This window comes from Prunus avium, chromosome 8 (genome assembly GCF_965620075.1).
Source record: "Prunus avium chromosome 8, drPruAviu1.hap1.1, whole genome shotgun sequence".
Lineage (NCBI taxonomy): Eukaryota > Viridiplantae > Streptophyta > Magnoliopsida > Rosales > Rosaceae > Prunus > Prunus avium.
This window is the reverse complement of record NC_142291.1, coordinates 2,898,066-2,917,449: the sequence shown is the minus strand read 5'-3', so window position 1 is coordinate 2,917,449 and position 19,384 is coordinate 2,898,066. Positions and strand designations below refer to the sequence as shown.

Here is a 19,384-nt window from a genome sequence, read left to right as displayed (position 1 = left end):
CTCCTATTTTGGGTATATTAGTGAAGCTCCCTTTTCTTTACTCGATTTTCTGCTGATTTCACTTTTATTTACGTTTTCTTAAATTTATTTCTTACTCCTCAAATTTAGGATGATATAAAATTTCTAATTTTTAGGAGTAAGAAATAATTTTAAGAAAACGTAAATAAAGGTGAAATCAACAGAAAATCGAGTAAAGAAGAACCAAGGAATTACTCTTCACATAATATTCCTAAATTTGAGGAGTAAGAAATAAATTTGAGGAATTATCCAGTTTTAGCATACATATAACTAAGACAACTAAAAAACTAAATATGAAGAATACTAAAACACTCAATCCAAACAGACTTATTCATTACCTTCAACCATATTTTCCAAGAAACAAATTTCATAGCGGATGCGTTGGCAGCCATTGGTCATCAGATTCCCTCTCGGCATGTTTGGCTGGATCAGCTGCCAGTTGGGATTCCTTAGTTGTTGGTTGCCCTTGTGGCTTTGTGTTGTAATTTTCCTTTTCTTATCGAAAAAAAAAAAAAAAAAGGCTTATGTTTTGGAATAAGTCGATTGCATTATGTTGTGTAATGGATGGTTTACTTGCAGCTTTACCATTTGACTCGCCTTAAGAGAAATATATCACACAAAAATAAATACCAAATTAAATGGAACCCAAGAAACTGTGAAGCTAATTTCTAGATATTTTTTTACCAAATTTCATACAACAATCCTCCACTTAAACTGACTGTTTACAACAATGCTAGGAATTTGTATGCAGACTACATATGCAATATTTGGCTAATCGATTTCACCAGTAGCCATATAACTAAATAAACTACGTCTAAAACCAAATGGGTATTCTTCAAGAATAAAACCAACCTTCTTGAAGCAGACCCATCTAAGTTATAATATGCAGTGGAAAAGAGAATAAAAAGAACCCCCAAGCATCCCAGTACCCTTACATGGAAACAAAATGCATAATTCAGAATTCTATAAAAGAAATTGTCTCACTAAATTTAACAAAAATAAAAAAACAGTGAATTTAAGGCTGAGATGTAATCGATTTATTGAAGAAAAAATAAATTAGGATGAGAGATCGATTGATAAACCTCTTTGCTAGACCAAATGCAGAACCCTACTTCATTTTTTCTTGTAGCACCTTCAAAGTCAGTCAACATTCTTTGTTGTTCTACAAAAGATATTTACGAACACAGAACGTTATAGAACACCTTTTTTTAAGAAAAAAAAAAAAAAAAAAAGACTAAACTTTATTGTGACTGAGCCAAACGGCTACAGAGAACCAAGAGTGGCCAAGCGAGCCACCAGAAACACATACAAAAGAAAGAAAAGAGAAACAAAAGACTAGAACAGCAACATTACAATATCACAGCATAACATCATAGAACACCTTTATTGTAAATTTCTTCAACACAAAAAATCCAGAACCAAAAAATTTGACGAAATTCTATTAAAGAAAAAAAAACTGAATAAAGAGAGGGAGAGAGAACAATGTATACCGCAACTTCCGTACATATACGCTGGCTCTGTCCCACAACAGCAGCAAGGGCAACGGCAAGCCTTTGTTCACGCACAAACAGTCACATCCCATTACCAATTCCAAAGCCTGTTCAATCCCATCACCTGGGAGAAATATAATCAAAATTAAAAAAGGGGAAAGAAATTGAAATATAGTGGAGGCAATTAAAAGATGCAAACCTTGTTTCTATGTCAAAGTCCACGAATAGATGTAATTGCGCCATTTTGTTGTTATAGTCCTGCAATGCACACAGTCATCAGCTTCACCCAAGCAGCTCTGAGAGCCAATTCAAATCCACCATGAACCAATCCATAAGCTCAAACATAAAATCCAATCAGATGACAAACCATTGTTGATGTATAACCCTTTGAGCTGAAGTCCCTGGCGCCAAAGCTTTATTTTCAGTTTGAATTTTATTCTTTTAGTTTAAATGCTATTTCTGCTGGTTGTAATATGGACCGTTGGATCATAGTCCAAGTGGCTTCTTAAGTGTTGTGTTAGATTGTGACAGATGTAATCATCTCATAGGATGATAGTTTTAACGGCTAGGATCAATTCTTGTGTAAAGGCAGTTAGAGAAGAATCTCTCTTCTCTTTCTCCTCAACAGATATATTTGCTTAGTGAAATAGAATGAACAGTACACACTCTTCAGTTTCTAAAATCAGAGCAACGTTCTCTCTCTTTTCTCATCTAAGTTGATTTTCCTTTCTCCCAAACAGATCCAAAATACAAAATAAGTTACAGAAACTATGAATTCTATCATGGTATCATAGAGCCAGGTTCGATTGTTTGAGCTGGGCGTGATCTGTGAACAGTAAATCGAGCTCGATCTGAGCTATCGTTGAGCTGATTTGAAGATCGAAGTGGCGAGTTCTTGCATCCAGGTGTCTCATATGGCAGGATCGGGACCAACTAAGCTTCGAACACCAGTTTTCAATGGAGAAAACTACGAATTCTGGAGTATTCGAATGAAGGCTATTCTGAAATCGCATGGTCTGTGGGATCTGGTCGAGAATGGGTTAAATGACTCAGATCTGAAGAAGAAGAAAGAGGAGGCTGTAGACACTGAGAAGTCCATGGTGGCTCAGACTCTGATGAAGGATGCTCGTGCACTTGGATTGATCCAAAGTGCAGTTTCAGATCAGCTATTCCCAAGGATTGTGAATGAGGAGACCTCGAAGGGAGCTTGGGATATTCTGAAGCTGGAATTCAGAGGAGATAAACAGGTATGAAATGTTAAATTGCAAGGGTTGCGTAGGGAATTTGAATATACTCGCATGAAGGATAGTGAATCTCTATCTGTCTATCTTGTTAGATTGTTTAATATGTTGAATCAAATGAAGAGTTATGGTGAAGAGCTATCTAGGGAGAGAATTGTGCAGAAACTATTGTTTAGTCTGCCAAAGTCATATGATTCTATATGCTCTGTGATAGAACACTCTAAGGATCTTGAAACTCTGGAAGTTCAAGAAGTGGTTGCTTCTTTGAAGAGTTTTGAGCTTAGATTGGATAGGCACACTGAGAACTCTTCAGAGAGGGTTTTTGCTAGTCTGAATATTGAAGAAAAGAAGCCTAAGAATGAAGGTTTTTCTGGAAATCAGAGTTTTCATAAAAGTTTTCCTGGAAATCAAAGTTTTCAGAAAAATTGGAAGCCTAATGATGAAAACATAGCAGCTTGTAAACATTGTGATAGGTTACATTATGGCAAATGCTGGTATGAAGGCAAGCCTAAATGTCATGGATGTGGAAAATTTGGACATATGATCCGAGACTGCAATGGAAATAAGAATGCACATAGGGTGAATTATGCAAATGAGATGGAAGAAACTGGTACTTTGTTCTATGCCTGTAATGCTGCAACTGATGTAAAGGTTAATCACTCTTGGTATATTGACAGTGGTTGTAGTAACCACATGACAGGAGATGAGGGACTCTTAGTGAATATTCAAAGGGATTTGACCTCTAAGGTGAAGATGGGAACTGGAGAAGTGGTTCCAGTTGCTGGAAAAGGAACTTTGGTGATAAAAACCAAGTTGGGTAAGAAGCACATTTATGAAGTAATGCTTGTGCCTGGTCTTGAAGAAAACTTGCTTAGTGTTGGGCAAATGATGGAACATGGCTATCACCTTGTGTTTGGAGGAAATATGGTGAGTGTTTATGATAATCAGTCACTAGAAAACTTGATTGTGAAGGTGCAAATGACAAACAACAGATGCTTTCCATTGACAATGATGCCTGCGAGTGAGTTGGTCCTAAAAGCAAGTGTCACATATTGCTTACAGACATGGCATAAGAGGCTGGGACATTTAAATGAGAGAAGTATAAAACTGCTTGAAAATCAAGGGATGGTTCATGGCTTACCTCACTTCGAGCAGATGACAGTGGTGTGTGATGGTTGTATGCAAGGAAAACAGCATAGGGATTCTTTCCCTTTGGAATCCACTTGGAGAGCTTCAAACCCTTTGGAATTGGTTCACACAGACATCTGTGGACCAATGAAGACAGAATCACTATCTGGAAACAGGTATTTTCTGCTGTTTACAGATGACTATACTAGAATGTCTTGGGTGTATTTCATTAGAAACAAATCAAGTGCATTGGAGTGTTTTATGAAATTCAAGGCTATGACTGAGCTGCAAAGTGGGTTCAAGATAAAGAGTTTGAGAAGTGACAGGGGTGGAGAATTCTTGTCAGGAGAATTTAACAGGTTTTGTGAAGAATCTGGCATTCAAAGGCAATTAACAGTGGCATACTCCCCTCAGCAGAATGGAGTAGCTGAGAGGAAGAATAGAACAGTGGTTGAAATGGCTAAATCAATGTTGCATGAGAAAGGTGTCCCTTATGAGTTTTGGGCAGAAGCTGTAAATACTGCAGTCTATTTGCTGAATAGATGTCCTACCAAGGCTCTCAATAAGGTAACACCATTTGAGGCCTATACTGGCAGAAAACCAGGAATTGCACACCTAAAGATATTTGGATCTCCTTGTCATGTGCTTATTCCTTCAGCATTGAGGCATAAGCTTGAAGAAAACAGTCACAAGTGTATTTTTGTAGGCTATGGTCTCTGTGAAAAGGGATATAGACTGTTTGATCCAAATACTAGGAAGATTATTCTGTCCAGAGATGTGAAATTTGATGAAAATGGCTTATGGAAATGGGAGAATGCTAGAGAAGGAGAAATGACAGTACTTGTGCCTACTGGAAATCAAGACTATGCTCTAAATCTAGACTTGGATACACCACTGCAAATAGATGAAGAAGTCACAGCACAAGATGAATCAAGTCAAAGCTTGGATTCACAAACACAAGTAGATGAAGACACTACTCTGCAGGATGAAAGCATTGGAGAAAGTTCTCAAGCTATTGATCATACACCAAAGAAATGGAGAAGTATTAATAACATTATGGCTCAGTGCAATATGTGCATTGTGGAACCTGAGAATTTTGATGAGGCTGATCTAGATGAGTCATGGAGAAAGGCAATGGAAGCTGAGTTAGAAATGATTGAGAAGAATAACACTTGGCAGCTTGTGGAAAGACCTTTTAACAAACCTGTCATTGGTGCCAAATGGGTCTATAAGACCAAGCTTAATCTAGATGGCACTGTACAGAAGAATAAGGCTCGATTAGTGGCTAAAGGCTACTCACAAAAGCCTGGAATCGATTACAATGAAACCTTTGCCCCAGTGGCAAGGTTAGACACCATTAGGACCTTGATAGCTCTGGCTGCACAGAAGGAATGGCATTTATACCAACTGGATGTCAAATCTGCGTTTCTGAATGGAGTTCTAAAGGAAGAGGTATATGTGGAGCAGCCACAGGGTTTTGTGAGGAAGAATGAAGAAATCAAGGTGTATAAGCTGAACAAGGCTTTGTATGGATTAAAACAAGCCCCAAGGGCATGGTATGATGAGATTGACTCCTACTTCAACAAAGCAGGATTCAAGAAAAGTCCCAATGAAGCTACACTTTATATCAAAACTGATGAAGGTTCAGGTATTCTTATTGTCTCTCTCTATGTGGATGATATTGTTTATACTGGAAGTTGTGCAAAGCTGCTTGAAGAATTCAAAAATGACATGATGAAGCATTATGAGATGACTGATCTTGGACTGCTCTATCATTTTCTTGGCATGGGAGTAGTGCAGACTGATAAATATATATTTCTTCATCAGAAGAAATATGCAATGAAAGTGATTGAGAAATTTGGTTTGAAAGGTTGTAAATCTGTGGGAACTCCATTGGTTGCAAGTGAAAGGTTGTGCAAGGAAGATGGAAGTGAGATGGCAGATGAGAGTGAATATAGGCAGATTATAGGCAGCCTGCTATATCTGACAGCTACTAGACCAGACATAATGTTTGCCTCTAGTTTGCTTGCTAGATTCATGCACAATCCTACTAGGAAACACATGGGAACAGCCAAAAGGGTCTTGAGATACATTCAGGGCACACTGGATTATGGAATTGAGTTTAAAAAGGGGAAGGCAGCAACCTTGATAGGGTATTGTGACAGTGACTGGGCAGGAAGTGAAGATGACAGAAGGAGTACCTCAGGGTATGCATTCACTCTCGGATCTGGTATGTTCTCATGGGCTTCAATTAAACAAAATACAGTAGCTCTGTCCACTGCAGAGGCAGAATATGTGAGTGCTGCTGAAGCAACATCACAAGCTAAATGGCTAAGGTTTGTACTTGAAGATTTTGGAGAGGAGCAAGTGGAAGGCACACCAATCTTGTGTGATAACACCTCTGCCATAGCAATGGCAAAGAACCCTGTCTTTCATCAGAAATCCAGGCATATTAGCAGAAAGTTTCATTTCATCCGAGAAGCTATCCAAGCAAAGGAGATTGAGCTAATCTACTGCAAAACTGAAGATCAAATTGCAGACATCCTAACCAAGGCTTTATCCAAGGATCGTTTTGTGCATCTCAGAGATCTACTTGGAGTAAAGTCAGCCAAAGGGTTAGAAGGGAGTGTTGATGTATAACCCTTTGAGCTGAAGTCCCTGGCGCCAAAGCTTTATTTTCAGTTTGAATTTTATTCTTTTAGTTTAAATGCTATTTCTGCTGGTTGTAATATGGACCGTTGGATCATAGTCCAAGTGGCTTCTTAAGTGTTGTGTTAGATTGTGACAGATGTAATCATCTCATAGGATGATAGTTTTAACGGCTAGGATCAATTCTTGTGTAAAGGCAGTTAGAGAAGAATCTCTCTTCTCTTTCTCCTCAACAGATATATTTGCTTAGTGAAATAGAATGAACAGTACACACTCTTCAGTTTCTAAAATCAGAGCAACGTTCTCTCTCTTTTCTCATCTAAGTTGATTTTCCTTTCTCCCAAACAGATCCAAAATACAAAATAAGTTACAGAAACTATGAATTCTATCAACCATCACACAAAAGGCTTAATTTTGGTCAAAAAGAGCAATTCGAGGATACCTGAAATGCTTTGGTGAGGTTGCAAAATCACCTTGTCCTCATGCTCAAACCCTTCAACAACAAAAAAAGAATAAAAGGAAATTCTCATTGTAATTCCAAGCACATGCAAGAAAGAACAAAGGCACCAAATTTTCAATCCAACATAATTATAGAACAAAGACTCAAACTTTTGCCTTTATGTCCTTTAGTTTCCACAAAAACCCAAGTGATTTCAATAAAAAGTACTAATGTTATTAAGTGGGTGACCTCAAACGGTCTTATAAACATAATTATTAAACTCCTACCCACAAAACAACAGTAAAATGTTTAAAAAGATGAAATTTTCTGTTTTTTTCTTGTGTTTTCTTAGCAAACAAACAGAGGGTAAGTAGGTTTCTACATATTTTATAGAGTGTTAAATCCGATTTTTTGTTTGAATGATCTTATATTGAAGCAACATCTTTACCTTCCAGCTAAGGGACTGGTCGATTAGTTCAGAATATCAGCTCCAAATCATATTTCCTTTTAGATGGAAACAGATATTAAGCTCCTAGGGTTCATTATCCACATGCTCAAATAGAGAGAGATAGATCTTGCCTGCTTAATAATATTTTGTTTGAGATCCTCAGAGAGACCGCCGGTCCCAGACGATTGATCATATCATCGTCGAACGGCTGTCATTGAATCTCAGAGGAGGCGCGATCGGGAGATCCAACGGGTGAGGCATCATAACCGTCCGTCGGAGACGGTGGGGGCGAGTCGATGCTTGTGATGATGATGATGGTGGTGGCGGCGGCGGAGAGAGAGGGAAATAGTCGGTGAGAGAGAGAAAGAGATGGCTGGGATGAAGGGAAGGGTGTGGGGTTGATCAGAGGTTTTCCTTCTCTCAGCGATTCCAACGAAGTCCCGAAGAGAAGAAAACAGAGCACAAGGGTAAAAGGGCAAGCCACTGTTCATAATCCTTCAGAAGGAAGAGAACAACCATTTAAAGGGGGGTAAAAACGTCATTTTACTGTTACCATGAACTTAGCTCGTTTCTATCTATTGTGAGAGAGGTTTCTGCAAAACTTGGTACTCTGGTTCATCTACAAAGACTTCTTCTTTCCCCAATCTTAAAGGAAAATATTATCCAAGTTACAGATGAACGATCAGGAATCTCTTTCACAAAAAAATGTTTATGCAGTAAAAAGGTTCTTATCATCCTTGATGATGTGGATAAGTTAAAACAACTTGAAACACTGGTTGGAGAGTTTGGTTTGGTCTACTAGTTGAACATGGTATAACGAAACCATATGAGGTCAAGGTATTAAATGATGATGAAGCTCTTGAGCTCTTCAGTCAAAACGCCTACAGGAAAAGTCAGCTTGGGAAGGTTTCCAGGAATTGTCTCTTAAGTGTTTCCTACATTATGCCAAAGGCCTTCCATTAGCTCTTAAAACTTTGGGACACATGGAATAGTGCTGTATAATCTAAAGCAAAATCATGATCCAGAAATTTTTGATTCACTCAAAGTAAGTTATTAGGGACTAAAAGAGATGGAGAAGAAATTTTTTCTCCATGTTGCATGTTTCCATAAAGGCAAGTATAAAGAGGATGTAATTGAAATACTAGACAAGAACCATGACATTTCTAGTCGCATTGTGATAGATATTCTTAGTGAGAAATCTCTCTTAACTATTGAGAAAAACTATTTTCGCACTCTGTGGCTGCTCAAAAGTGAAAAAGCTTCCAGAATTTGAGGAACATATGAAAAATTTGTTCAAGCTCATTTTAAAAGGTACTGCTGTTGAGAAAATTCCTTCATCAATTGAAGGTCTGGTTGGCCTCGCTGTGGAGGGTATGTACAGTCACAAAAGTCTCTCGGGTTTGAGTGTTTAGAGGAGCTTGAATTAAGTGAAAGTGCTATGAGAGAGCTGCATGCTGTTATGAAACATCACAAATATCTATTAGGGGTGGGCATTCAAACCGGCAAACCGGAAATCCGAGCCGAACCGCACCGGAAAAAACCGGAAAAAAACCGAGTTGACTAAAAAGTCAACAACCAGTCAAAAAACCAAACCGGACCGGTTTGGACCGATTCCGGTTCTGGTTCCATATCTTCAAAAACTGGACCGGGCCGAACCGGACCGGTCAGATTAAAATATATAAAATTTAAATATATAATTATATATTTTTAAACCTCTCCATACCAAGCCCAACTTCAAAAATAAAAATAAATAGATAAGCCCAACTCCATTTTTTAACCATCTCACCAGGCCCAACTCTATTTCTTAACCAAGCCCAACTCTTTATATTCAGTTTTACCACCCTCCCTCAACAATTTCTCATACCCTAGCCGTCCCCTCCATCATCTCTTTCCAAAAGTTTTTTTTTCTTCTTATTCTTCTTCTTCTCTCCTCTGCCAGACTTCTCCTCTTTGTATTTTTTTTCCTTTCTTCTTCTTCTTCTTCTTCTTCTTTTCTCTCCTCTCTCTCTGCTGCCCACTTTTCTTCTTCCTTTTTTCCTTTCTTTTTTCTTCTTCTTCTTTTCTCTCCCCTGGCTGCGACTTTTCTTCTCTCTTTTTTCTTTCTTTCTTCTTTTCTTCTCCTTTTTTTCCTTTTTTCTCTCCTCTATGATGCCGACCTTGTATTTTCCTCACCCCCTCTTGCTGCCGCAGCACATTCCCTGTACCTCCATCGCATTCCACTGGCTCCAGCCCCCGCATGCATTCGAGCCCAGCTACCTGCACGAGCATTAGATCTGGTGTTGTTTTTTTTAATTTTTTTTTTTGTGGTTTCATTAGATCTGGTGTTGTATTCTTTTTTTTTTTCCTTATTGTCTACTGTATATGTGACTTGCTAGAGAACCGGTTCAAATCGGAAAACCGGACCGGAAATTACCAGTTCGGCTTGATTCGGTTTTTCTTTTATTTTTTTCAAAAACCGGACCGGACCGGACCGGATGAACAGTACCGGTTCCGGTGTGAGCTGTGAACCGGACCAAACCGGACCGCGCCCACCCCTAATATCTATCCTTTTGTGGATCATCAACTTCAAGGGATTCTTTGGTGAGTTTTTAGAGGAATGTTAAGGTCTTGACATTGTCGATTTTGAAGTCATCGATGCTTTGGGTCCAAAGGGTGTTCTCATTAACATTGGAAGAGGTCCTCATGGTGATGAACCTGCTGGATGGCCAGTTAGGTGGGAATATTCTTCTAAACAAAGAGTTGGGAACTTGCTTGGAAGTTGATTACACTTTGGTATTGGACGTATTCAGCTCTTTCTTGGGGAATTCCTCAATTCTTCAGTTTCTTGCCTGTCTTTTAGTTCTCTTGTTGAGAGATTCATTGGTTTTATTATTTTATGACTTGTGCTATGGTGATCATCGCGAAATTTGGCTGAGCAAGATTATTTTAATAGCCATCTAACTTATATCCGGCTCAATTCATTATTGCATATGCAATTAGATTCCAATTGAAACAGTGTGCCGTTTTCTTTGGTTAACACACCACCATGCGACATAGTTTCCATCTCTCTTTGTCCTTCTCTCTCCCTCTTCCATTATTTCCCCTCTGTTTTTCATCTATTCCTACAACTTTCATATTGAGTATTTTCTGAGAGTTTGCGGAACCAGATTTCTCTTTCATATTGAATATTTTCTGAGAGTTTGCAGAACCAGATTTCTAGGGACTTATTTTCTTTTCCAATGGCCTTGAGCACCCAAAGAGCCTCTTCATCTCGTACTTCAGCTGAATGGGCTCCTCCACATTGGAAGCATGATGTGTTTTTGAGTTTCAGGGGTGAAGACACTCGCAGCGGTTTTCTATCCCATTTATACCATGAACTGCAGTATTGGCAAGCAATTAAAACTTTCAAGGACGACCGAGACCTTGAAATAGGAGCAAGTATTTCTCCGGAGTTGTTGACCGCAATCGAACAATCACATCTTGCCATCATTGTTCTCTCCCCAAATTACGCTTCTTCCACCTGGTGCTTGGATGAACTTTCCAGGATTCTTGAATGCATGCAAGACACCTTGAGAATTCTGCCAATCTTTTATCACGTGGATCCTTCTGATGTACGAAACCAAAGGGGTAGTTTTGCGGAAGCCTTCACTAAGCATGAAGAAAAGTTTAGTGAAGATGTAGACAAGGTGAAGCGGTGGAGAGATGCTTTAAAAGAAGTTGCCAATCTCTCTGGGTTGGATTCAAAGAATTATCAGTAAGCATGCATGGATCAACAACTTGCTTGTTTCTTACTAGAGCTCTACTTGGATGTTACGTTTCAGTTCTTGCCATAATCAATAGCCTTGCATGTTATATTTATGAATTAATGGTTATTTTAATTTTCTTCCTTGTAGGTCGGAAGCAGAGCTTATTAAACACATTGCCAAATGTGTGTTTAGGAAAGTGCATCCAATGTTCATGTTGTCAGGTTCTCTAGACAAGTTAGTCGGAATTGATTTTGCCCTTGAGCAACTACGTTTGCAATTAGACCTCGAGGCAAATGACGTTCGCTTTATAGGGATATGGGGGATGGGTGGGTTAGGCAAAACAACCCTTGCTAACCTAGTTTTTGAAAGAATTTCCCATAATTTTGAACTTAGCTCGTTTCTATCTAATGTGAGAGAGGTTTCTGCAAAACATGGTACTCTAGTTGATCTACAAAAACAACTTCTTTCCCCAATCTTAAAGGAAAATATTATCCAAGTTACGGATGAATGGTCAGGAATCTCTTTCACTAAAAAATGTTTATGCAATAAAAAGGTTCTTATTGTCCTTGATGATGTGGATCAATTAAAACAACTTGAAACACTGGTTGGAGAGAAAAAATGGTTTCGTTCAGGGAGTAGAATTGTCATCACAACTAGAAATGAACGTCTACTAGTTGAACATGGTATAACGATACAATGTGAGGTCAAGGTATTAAATGATGATGAAGCTCTTGAGCTCTTCAGTCAAAAGGCCTTTAAGAAAAGTCAGCCAGATGAAGGTTTCCTGGAATTGTCTAAGCGTTTCCTAAATTATGCGAAAGGCCTTCCATTAGCTCTTAAAACTTTGGGGAGTTCTTTGTATAGGAGAGATCAAGATACATGGAAAAGTGTGTTGTATAATCTAAAGAAAATTCATTATCCCGACATTTTTTCTTCACTCAAAGTAATTTATGACGGACTAGAAGAGTGGGAGAAGAAATTTTTTCTCCATGTTGCATGTTTCCATAAAGGGGAGTATAAAGAGAAAGTAATTCGCATACTTGACAAGAACCATGACATTTCTAGTCGTGCTGTAATAGATATTCTTATTGAGAAATCTCTCTTAACTATTGTGAAAATCCACTACATTGATGACGCTGTTGATATGCATGATCTGGTACAAGAAATGGCATGGAAAATTGTCCGTCAAGAATCTGACGATGAGCCTGGTAAACGCAGTCGTTTGTGGCTTCGGGATGATATCTCTCATGTGATCATGAACAATACAGTAAGAAGTTATGTAGAAATTATGTTTGGAAGACAATATACGTCATTTCATTTAAAACGATATTAGACTTGAATGTGCAATTACCTTCTTCTTCTTCTTTTTTTTTTTTTTGGTCTTAATAATACTTCATTGAGAAAGCCAAAGAAGGCTCAAGCAACACCAACCAGGACGTGCAAGAAAGAAAAGTACAGGGACAGGGGAGAACCCCAGAACATTACAAACAATTCACAAGGAGGCCAAAGATACCTCCCAGGAGACAAAACCTGGAAATACAAGTAGTAACCCTACCATATAATCAAAATTAAATACTAGGGGGGCAAGGCAAACCATCCTTTGCCAATACCTGAACCAATGAGGGAGGAGGCTGTAAACGATTTAGAGAACGGGGGCAATTGAAGCCATTGTCTTGCAGTTGCCGAAATTAGAAGAGGTGCATTGGAATTGTACTGAAGCCTTCTCTAAGATGCACGGATTAAGGCTTCTTGAATTTGATAATGTGATCATTTCTTCAGCCCCCAAATATCTTCCAAATTCCTTAAGAACTATCAGTTGGAGTTGGCACCCTTCTAAATCACTCCCGTCAAGTTTCGAACCACGTTTCCTTGTTGAACTAAAGATGCGTCATAGCAAACTTGTCCAGCTTTGGGATGGAGCAAAGGTGAGAGATTATTGAAATATGGCGTTTTAGAATTCTTTTATATATAAATAATTCAGATATAATTGTAACTTGTTCAACTAAGGGTTTTATTTCTTTATTTATTTTTAATTTTACAATTTTTATATACTATACAGGTCTTGCCAAACTTGAAATACATCGACCTTAGTTACTCTAATCAATTGACAAGTACCCCAGATTTCACAGGCATTCTAAATCTTGAGATTCTGCGTCTAGAACATTGTTCGAATTTAGTTGAGGTTCACTCATCTTTTGCAGTTCACAAAAAGCTGAAAAGTTTGAAACTTGAGGGTTGTACAAGTGAGGTGGAAATGAATTCTCTTCAATCCTTTGATCTTTCTTGGTGCTCAGAAGTGAAAAGGATTCCAGAATTTGTTGGACAGATGAATAATTTGTCATATCTTTCTTTAGATGGGACTGCTATTGAGGAAATACCTTCATCAATTGAACGCCTTGTCGGCCTTGTTAGACTGATTATAAGTAATTGTAAAAGTCTCTTGAGTCTCCCGAGTGGGATAAGCAATTTGAAGTGTCTTAAGGATCTGGTTATGGAGGGATGCACAAAAATTGACAAAATTCTAGGGGAGATGGTGTTGTCTTCTCTAAATCGTTTAGAGTCTTTGGATTTGGGTAATTGTAATATTGGTGAAGGAATCATCCGTGATGATATTGGCCTCTTGTCTTCTTTAGTAGAGTTGATTCTTAGTGGAAACAATTTCGTTAGCCTTCCCTCAAGCATTAGATTCCTTTCTAAGCTGAAGTTTCTTATGTTGGAGGGGTGCGAAAGGCTTGAGCAATTGCCAGATCTTCCTCCATTCAGATCCACCTTTTTACATGTAAGTGTAAACAATTGTACTTCTTTAACAAGGTTGTCAGATCCATCAAGGTTGAGCGGAGGAGCCAATGTGTATGATTTTGATTTCACTTGTCTTAATTGCTTCAAATTGGTTGAAGATGAAGGCTGGATTAATAGAATATTTGCAATGATACTGAGAGCGTACTTTCTGGTATTTACTCTCGGGAATAAATATTTCCTTTCAAATGGTATTGTATACCCTGGAAGTGAAATTCCAGAGTGGTTCAGTAATCGAAGTGTGGGAGATTCAATAACTGTGGAGCTGCCTCTGCCTCCACAACCACGAAGCGACTGGGTTGGGATTGCTTTATGTGTTGTTTTTCATGATTCTGAATATTTGGATAATCCAGACGCCCTTGATGAATATGAATATTTCTACATTCAATCATCTCTGAAAGATGTTAATGGGTGTGAATGGTTTGGAATCGGGAGTCTTGAGTCAGAACACCTTTGGGTTTTTTTTTTGCTTCGCGATCATCCCAGCCTCACGGATGCCTCAAGCAGTCAGCGGGTTTCGTTCGAAACGCATTATTCTCCATTTACAAGTGATTTGGAAGAACTCAAAACAAGCTCGAATATAAAGGAATGTGGGGCCCGTTTGGTGTACGAGAGAGATTTGGAAGAATTTAGCCGAATACTGAAAGTCCCAAACCCAGCACTGCGTGCATACGATGACGAGGATGACGATGATGAACCAGGAATTGGTAGCTCTGATGATGACGATGAACCAGTCTGCAAAAGATTGAAGAAAGTCTAAATTATTTTGTGCTTGGTGCAATCAGTCAATGAGGTCTCTAAATAATACTTGAAAAGCTAATGACGATGATGGTCAATCCTCAGAATTCATCTCAGTAAGTGACCTTTTTTATCATTTTTCTTTTTAGCTACTGTTTAATTTGCTCTGAAACTTGTCAATCTGACTGACGGAAGGACACTATCTATCTATCATGGTTTAATAATACTTGTCACTCATCTAGTTTCAAATTTGACGAAAAGCAAGGGATGCATTGGTGGCATTCACAAAGTTTCAAATTTGATTGCATCATATTTAGTTCTTATATTAGGTAGGAGGAGAGAGAGTAATTCTCTTGTTACATTTTGTTTGTATAGTTTGCAGGATATGCTGTGATTTTGTGTTCCTCTAATTTTGTGCTATTTCAATTGCTGTGTCAGGTTTTATTGTTTTCACCAATTGCTGTGTCAGATAATGTACTGAAAACGGACAAGTAAGGTGTCTGTATTCCATGAAAATGCACAATCTGAATGAACATTTGCAGATGTTGCCCAACTGAAGCATTTAGAACTGCACACTACTGAGTGAACATCAGGTTTTATTGGAAACTCAGGAGGTATCTTGTTGTGCTTAAATAAAATGGTTTCTGCATACTGTTAATGTTGTGCTCTAAGAAAATAATCTTATTAAGTAGTTTTGTCTGAAAATGGATTAAGCCTGCATACAGCTACTTTTATCAATGTGTTAATTAAAAATGATAATTTCTCCTATGTTGCAAACAGAAAACAACAGAACGAATCCTAAAATGTATATATGCTATAGATTTACAAAAGTAACTTGTGCTTTGCTTCCAGGACTTCATTTTTCCCTAAATTGTTTGCCCTTTTTCTATGTTTGAGATATTTTCTGAGTGGATATGACTTGGATTAACTTGTTCATTTCAATGTGTTAGAATATTTACTTCCTATAGGCCTCAAGTACAAGAACATTTTCAGAGCAACCTTTCAATGCTGTGCTATCAAACTTTTGCTATAGTGAAATAATGTGTGGAAAATGTTAGTATAGTTCTGAGTCTTCTGACCATAGTTACCCAAATCGCTCACCCCCCTTACGAATTTCGAACTGGATCGCACATACCGAATCATGGTACATTAGCGTTCAGAATGATGCATTTAGCTAACCAACACTCATAAGGATTAGAACAATACATGAGCTACCTTGCTGCCCAAACTCGATTGGTTGTTCCAATCATCAACTTAATAGGGTGGTGGGACAGCGATAGAGGGAGCCATGAAAAGAGAGAACCATGGAGAGAAAGCAATGGAAAGAGAGAGACATGGAAGTAGAGAACAATGTGTTAGAATATTTAGGCCTCAAGTAAATGAACATTTTCAGAGCAACCGTTCAATGCTGTGCTACCAAACTGTTGCTATAGTGAATTAATGTGTGCAAAATGTTAGTATTGTTCTGGGTCTTCTGACCAAAAGAAAAAAAAGGAGAAAATAGTTAATAATGACGAAAGAATGTGTGTGAAAAATCTAGGAGAAAAGGATGAAAGAATAAGAGGGAGAGAGAATTGTAATTATTGTACGTATATTTCCTATGTTTCCACTATATTGAAATGAGTATAGTATTTCCTATTATATACAGCTTCGGTAGATTTCTCTAGAGCTAAGGTTATTTACAAGGAATATGGAGATATGGACAAGTGTAGGCCTGCTATTGAATCAGCCGTTTTCCTTAGAGTTTCTAAAGGAATGTGAGTGAAGGAAATTTGCTGCATTATTTTGCTTGCTCATTGCTGCTTTACGATTATAGCTGCTTTTGGATTTTGCAGCAGGCGTGTAAATTTGCATCTTTGCTGTTATTTAAATTGATTTCGATAGAAAATCAGGAAAGGAAAGGAGAGGTGGTTGGTTCATGACGGAAGAGAGAATAACAGAGAAGGAGCGGCAAAAGGAAATGTGAGTTTTAGCTTTACAACAAAATTAGCAGAAGTGGAGCAATTAACATAAATAAATTTTGAAAGGTGCTGGACATAGCCTAATGTGGTTAAGTAAAATCAGCTTATTTTCGTTGCTAATTGCTTATGTTGTATCTTTTATAATGATTTTCCTTTCTTAATTTCATTTCAGTTCGCTTGGAAAAACAGTTGGCATTATTGGCTTGGGAAGAATTGGCAAAGCCAGAGTTGAAGTACTAGGAATACTATCTAAGTTCCATGGAGTTAGTTGGTTGTGTGAACTCTGATCACTTCTGAGGAGACCAACGACATTGTCGATTTTGAAGTCATCGATGCTTGCTTTCCAAAGGGTATTCTCGTTAACATTGGAAGAGGCCTTAATGTTGATGAACCTGGGTCTCTGCACTGCTGGATGGTTTCTGCTGAAATGGTTAGTAACTGAAGCATTTAGAACATGGTTGGTAACTTGGGAGGTATCTTATTCTGCTTAAATGGTTTCTGCTGTAGGTTCAAGTCCACTCCACATGCTGTATATGTTTGATATAGTTGGGCAGGTCATCCCCAAATTTTTGATTTTCTTTAACTTCAAGTTGTGCTACTTCAACCAATGTGTTAATTAACATGGATAGTTTCTCAAGTCTCCTATGTTGCTAACAGAAAACAGCATATCCGTTTTCCTTTTGCACTTACTTCTTTTGTTGTTTTCCTTAATTGTTTGTCCTTCTACTACGTTCGAGATATATTCTGGGTGGATGGTCCGTGCTTAGGACTTGGATTAACTTGTATAGGCCTCGAGTAAAATAACTATTGCTATAGTGAAATAATGTGTCAAAAATGTTAGTATAGTTCTGAGACTTCCGACCTCTATATAATGTGTCAAATATGTTGCTAACAGAAAACAGCATATCCTTTTTCCTTCTACAAGTGACAAACGTGTTGGAAATAATATAAAATTACGTGGATTTTTGTGTGGATCAATATGCTTGATCCTTAAATTACTAAGTTTAAGAAAGTTGGGAACTAGCTTGGAAGTTTATAATTACGTTTGCACCAGATCACTCTGCCTTGAAATTTCATTTCACTTGGGTCTTGGTCATTTTACTTGGGCAGTATATTACACGTTTTTCCTTTTGACCTTTATGATCATCGGACGTGTTCAGCTCTTTCTTGGGGATTCCCTCGTTTCTTCTTCCGTGTATTTTGGCCCTGTTTTTGTGGAAATTGTTTTGGCACCACCAGTGTACAGCACAACAATGTTTCATCATTGATTGTTTGTTTGTATTGATTCCTTCTTATTAATGAAAAATGTATTAATAATCTTTAAAAAGGTGAAGCATCCCCCCCAAAATAAAAAATAAAAAAAACCTGTTTTGAGGGTTTTTTTGTGAAGCTCCCTGCTAGACCCTAACTATAACTCCAACACGCTTTTATTTTTTGTACACATACAAGTATTAAAGCAACTATACAATATAATAGTCTAAACAAATAATTTAACATTATAATATCTTCTAGAGTTGAAATCGCTTCATCAAAATAACCTTTAAAGTGTAAAGTATCTTTGAAATTTATTATTCGCGTATAATACGGGTTGATCTTTGTATGCCTTTTAGTTTATGAATGAAACCTTATTCTTAAAAAAGTAAACATGCCATAAGATGGTATTTAATTCCCACCAACATACAAGACAAATTGACAAGACTGTTTCGTAGCTTCCAAAGCGCAGCACCAAGCAGGAAATTTCTGAGATATAATTAAGGAAAAGTAATAAATATTTAACGTATAATAGAAAATGAAAATGACATAATTTTGTACACATTGTCGAACAAAACAAATTATTCCATGAATTTTCTATAAATTAACTTACAAGTTACAATGACCAATAATCAAAATATATATAACTAGAATACAAGACACATGAATTTTCTCCGCCATCTCCTGCACCTACTTCCACTCATCATGCATACATGACAATGACATGATTGAAAATTCAAATCCCACCTTAGGCCTCGTCATTTCTACAATTTCCACATCACACCTTGTATAAAAAAACAAAAACAAAAAACAAAACCATTAAAAAATAAAGGCTTTTTATCACAAATGGTCATTGACATTTACGAAATTATCACGAATGGTCCTTGAGGTTTTTTTGTGACACTAATAGTCCTTAACGTTTGGACTTTTTATCACAAATGGTCCTTGCCGTCAAAAATTCTGTTATGTGTATGATGTGGAAGATAAGTGGAGCCCACATGTACAATCACATTGTGACATGTGGATTAAATAAATAAATAAATATTTTTTTATTATGAAAATTCATTAAAAAAACCATTTAGAGAGTAGAGAGAGAGAGAGAGGCTAAATGGTTTTTTAATGGATTTTCATAAAAAAAAAAAATATTTATTTATTTATTTAATCCACATGTCACGATGTGATTGTACATATGGGCTCCACTTATCTTCCACATCATACACTTAACAGAATTTTTGACAGCAAGGACCATTTGTGATAAAAAGTCCAAACGTTAAGGACTATTAGTGTCACAAAAAAACCTCAAGGACCATTCGTGATAATTTCATAAACATCAAGGACCATTTGTGATAAAAAGCCAAAAATAAATCATCACCCTACATATGGAGATAAATTTAAGAAATGAATCTGCTTACTGTTGGAACTCAATGTTGATTGATTTAGCCGTTGAATCTGACGATGTCTCCAGTGTGGTCAAAAAAGAAATAATTCTCTCTCTCTCTC

General features: G+C 37.5%; 1 protein-coding gene and 1 long non-coding RNA gene across 2 annotated transcripts; one reads left to right on the top strand and one right to left on the bottom strand.

Moving 5' to 3' along the window:
- Nucleotides 1–1,233: 1,233 nt before the first annotated feature.
- Nucleotides 1,234–7,532, bottom strand: LOC110746028 (uncharacterized). The gene is made up of 3 exons (XR_015826281.1): nucleotides 6,969–7,532; nucleotides 1,708–1,766; nucleotides 1,234–1,615 (listed from the first exon to the last, which is right to left on the bottom strand). It is a non-coding gene; the product is annotated as an uncharacterized LOC110746028 (long non-coding RNA).
- A 1,728-nt stretch (nucleotides 7,533–9,260) lies between these two features.
- Nucleotides 9,261–17,314, top strand: LOC110746410 (TMV resistance protein N-like). Its single transcript, XM_088245424.1, has 6 exons — nucleotides 9,261–11,146; nucleotides 11,286–12,405; nucleotides 12,785–13,063; nucleotides 13,198–14,788; nucleotides 15,111–16,634; nucleotides 16,806–17,314. Exons 1-4 carry the CDS (start codon nucleotides 10,632–10,634, stop codon nucleotides 14,692–14,694), a joined length of 3,411 nt encoding a protein of 1,136 aa, XP_088101550.1. The 5' UTR covers nucleotides 9,261–10,631; the 3' UTR covers nucleotides 14,695–14,788; nucleotides 15,111–16,634; nucleotides 16,806–17,314.
- Nucleotides 17,315–19,384: the final 2,070 nt, after the last annotated feature.

What these genes read in the sequence shown, in the direction of transcription:
- LOC110746410 (XM_088245424.1), top strand. Translation starts at nt 10,632, where the DNA reads ATGGCCTTGAGCACCCAAAGAGCCTCTTCATCTCGTACTTCAGCTGAA. An exon ending in TTGGATTCAAAGAATTATCA is followed by an intron (nt 11,147 to 11,285) that starts GTAAGCATGCAT and finishes TCTTCCTTGTAG; the next exon opens with GTCGGAAGCAGAGCTTATTA. An exon ending in ATGTGATCATGAACAATACA is followed by an intron (nt 12,406 to 12,784) that starts GTAAGAAGTTAT and finishes TAAACGATTTAG; the next exon opens with AGAACGGGGGCAATTGAAGC.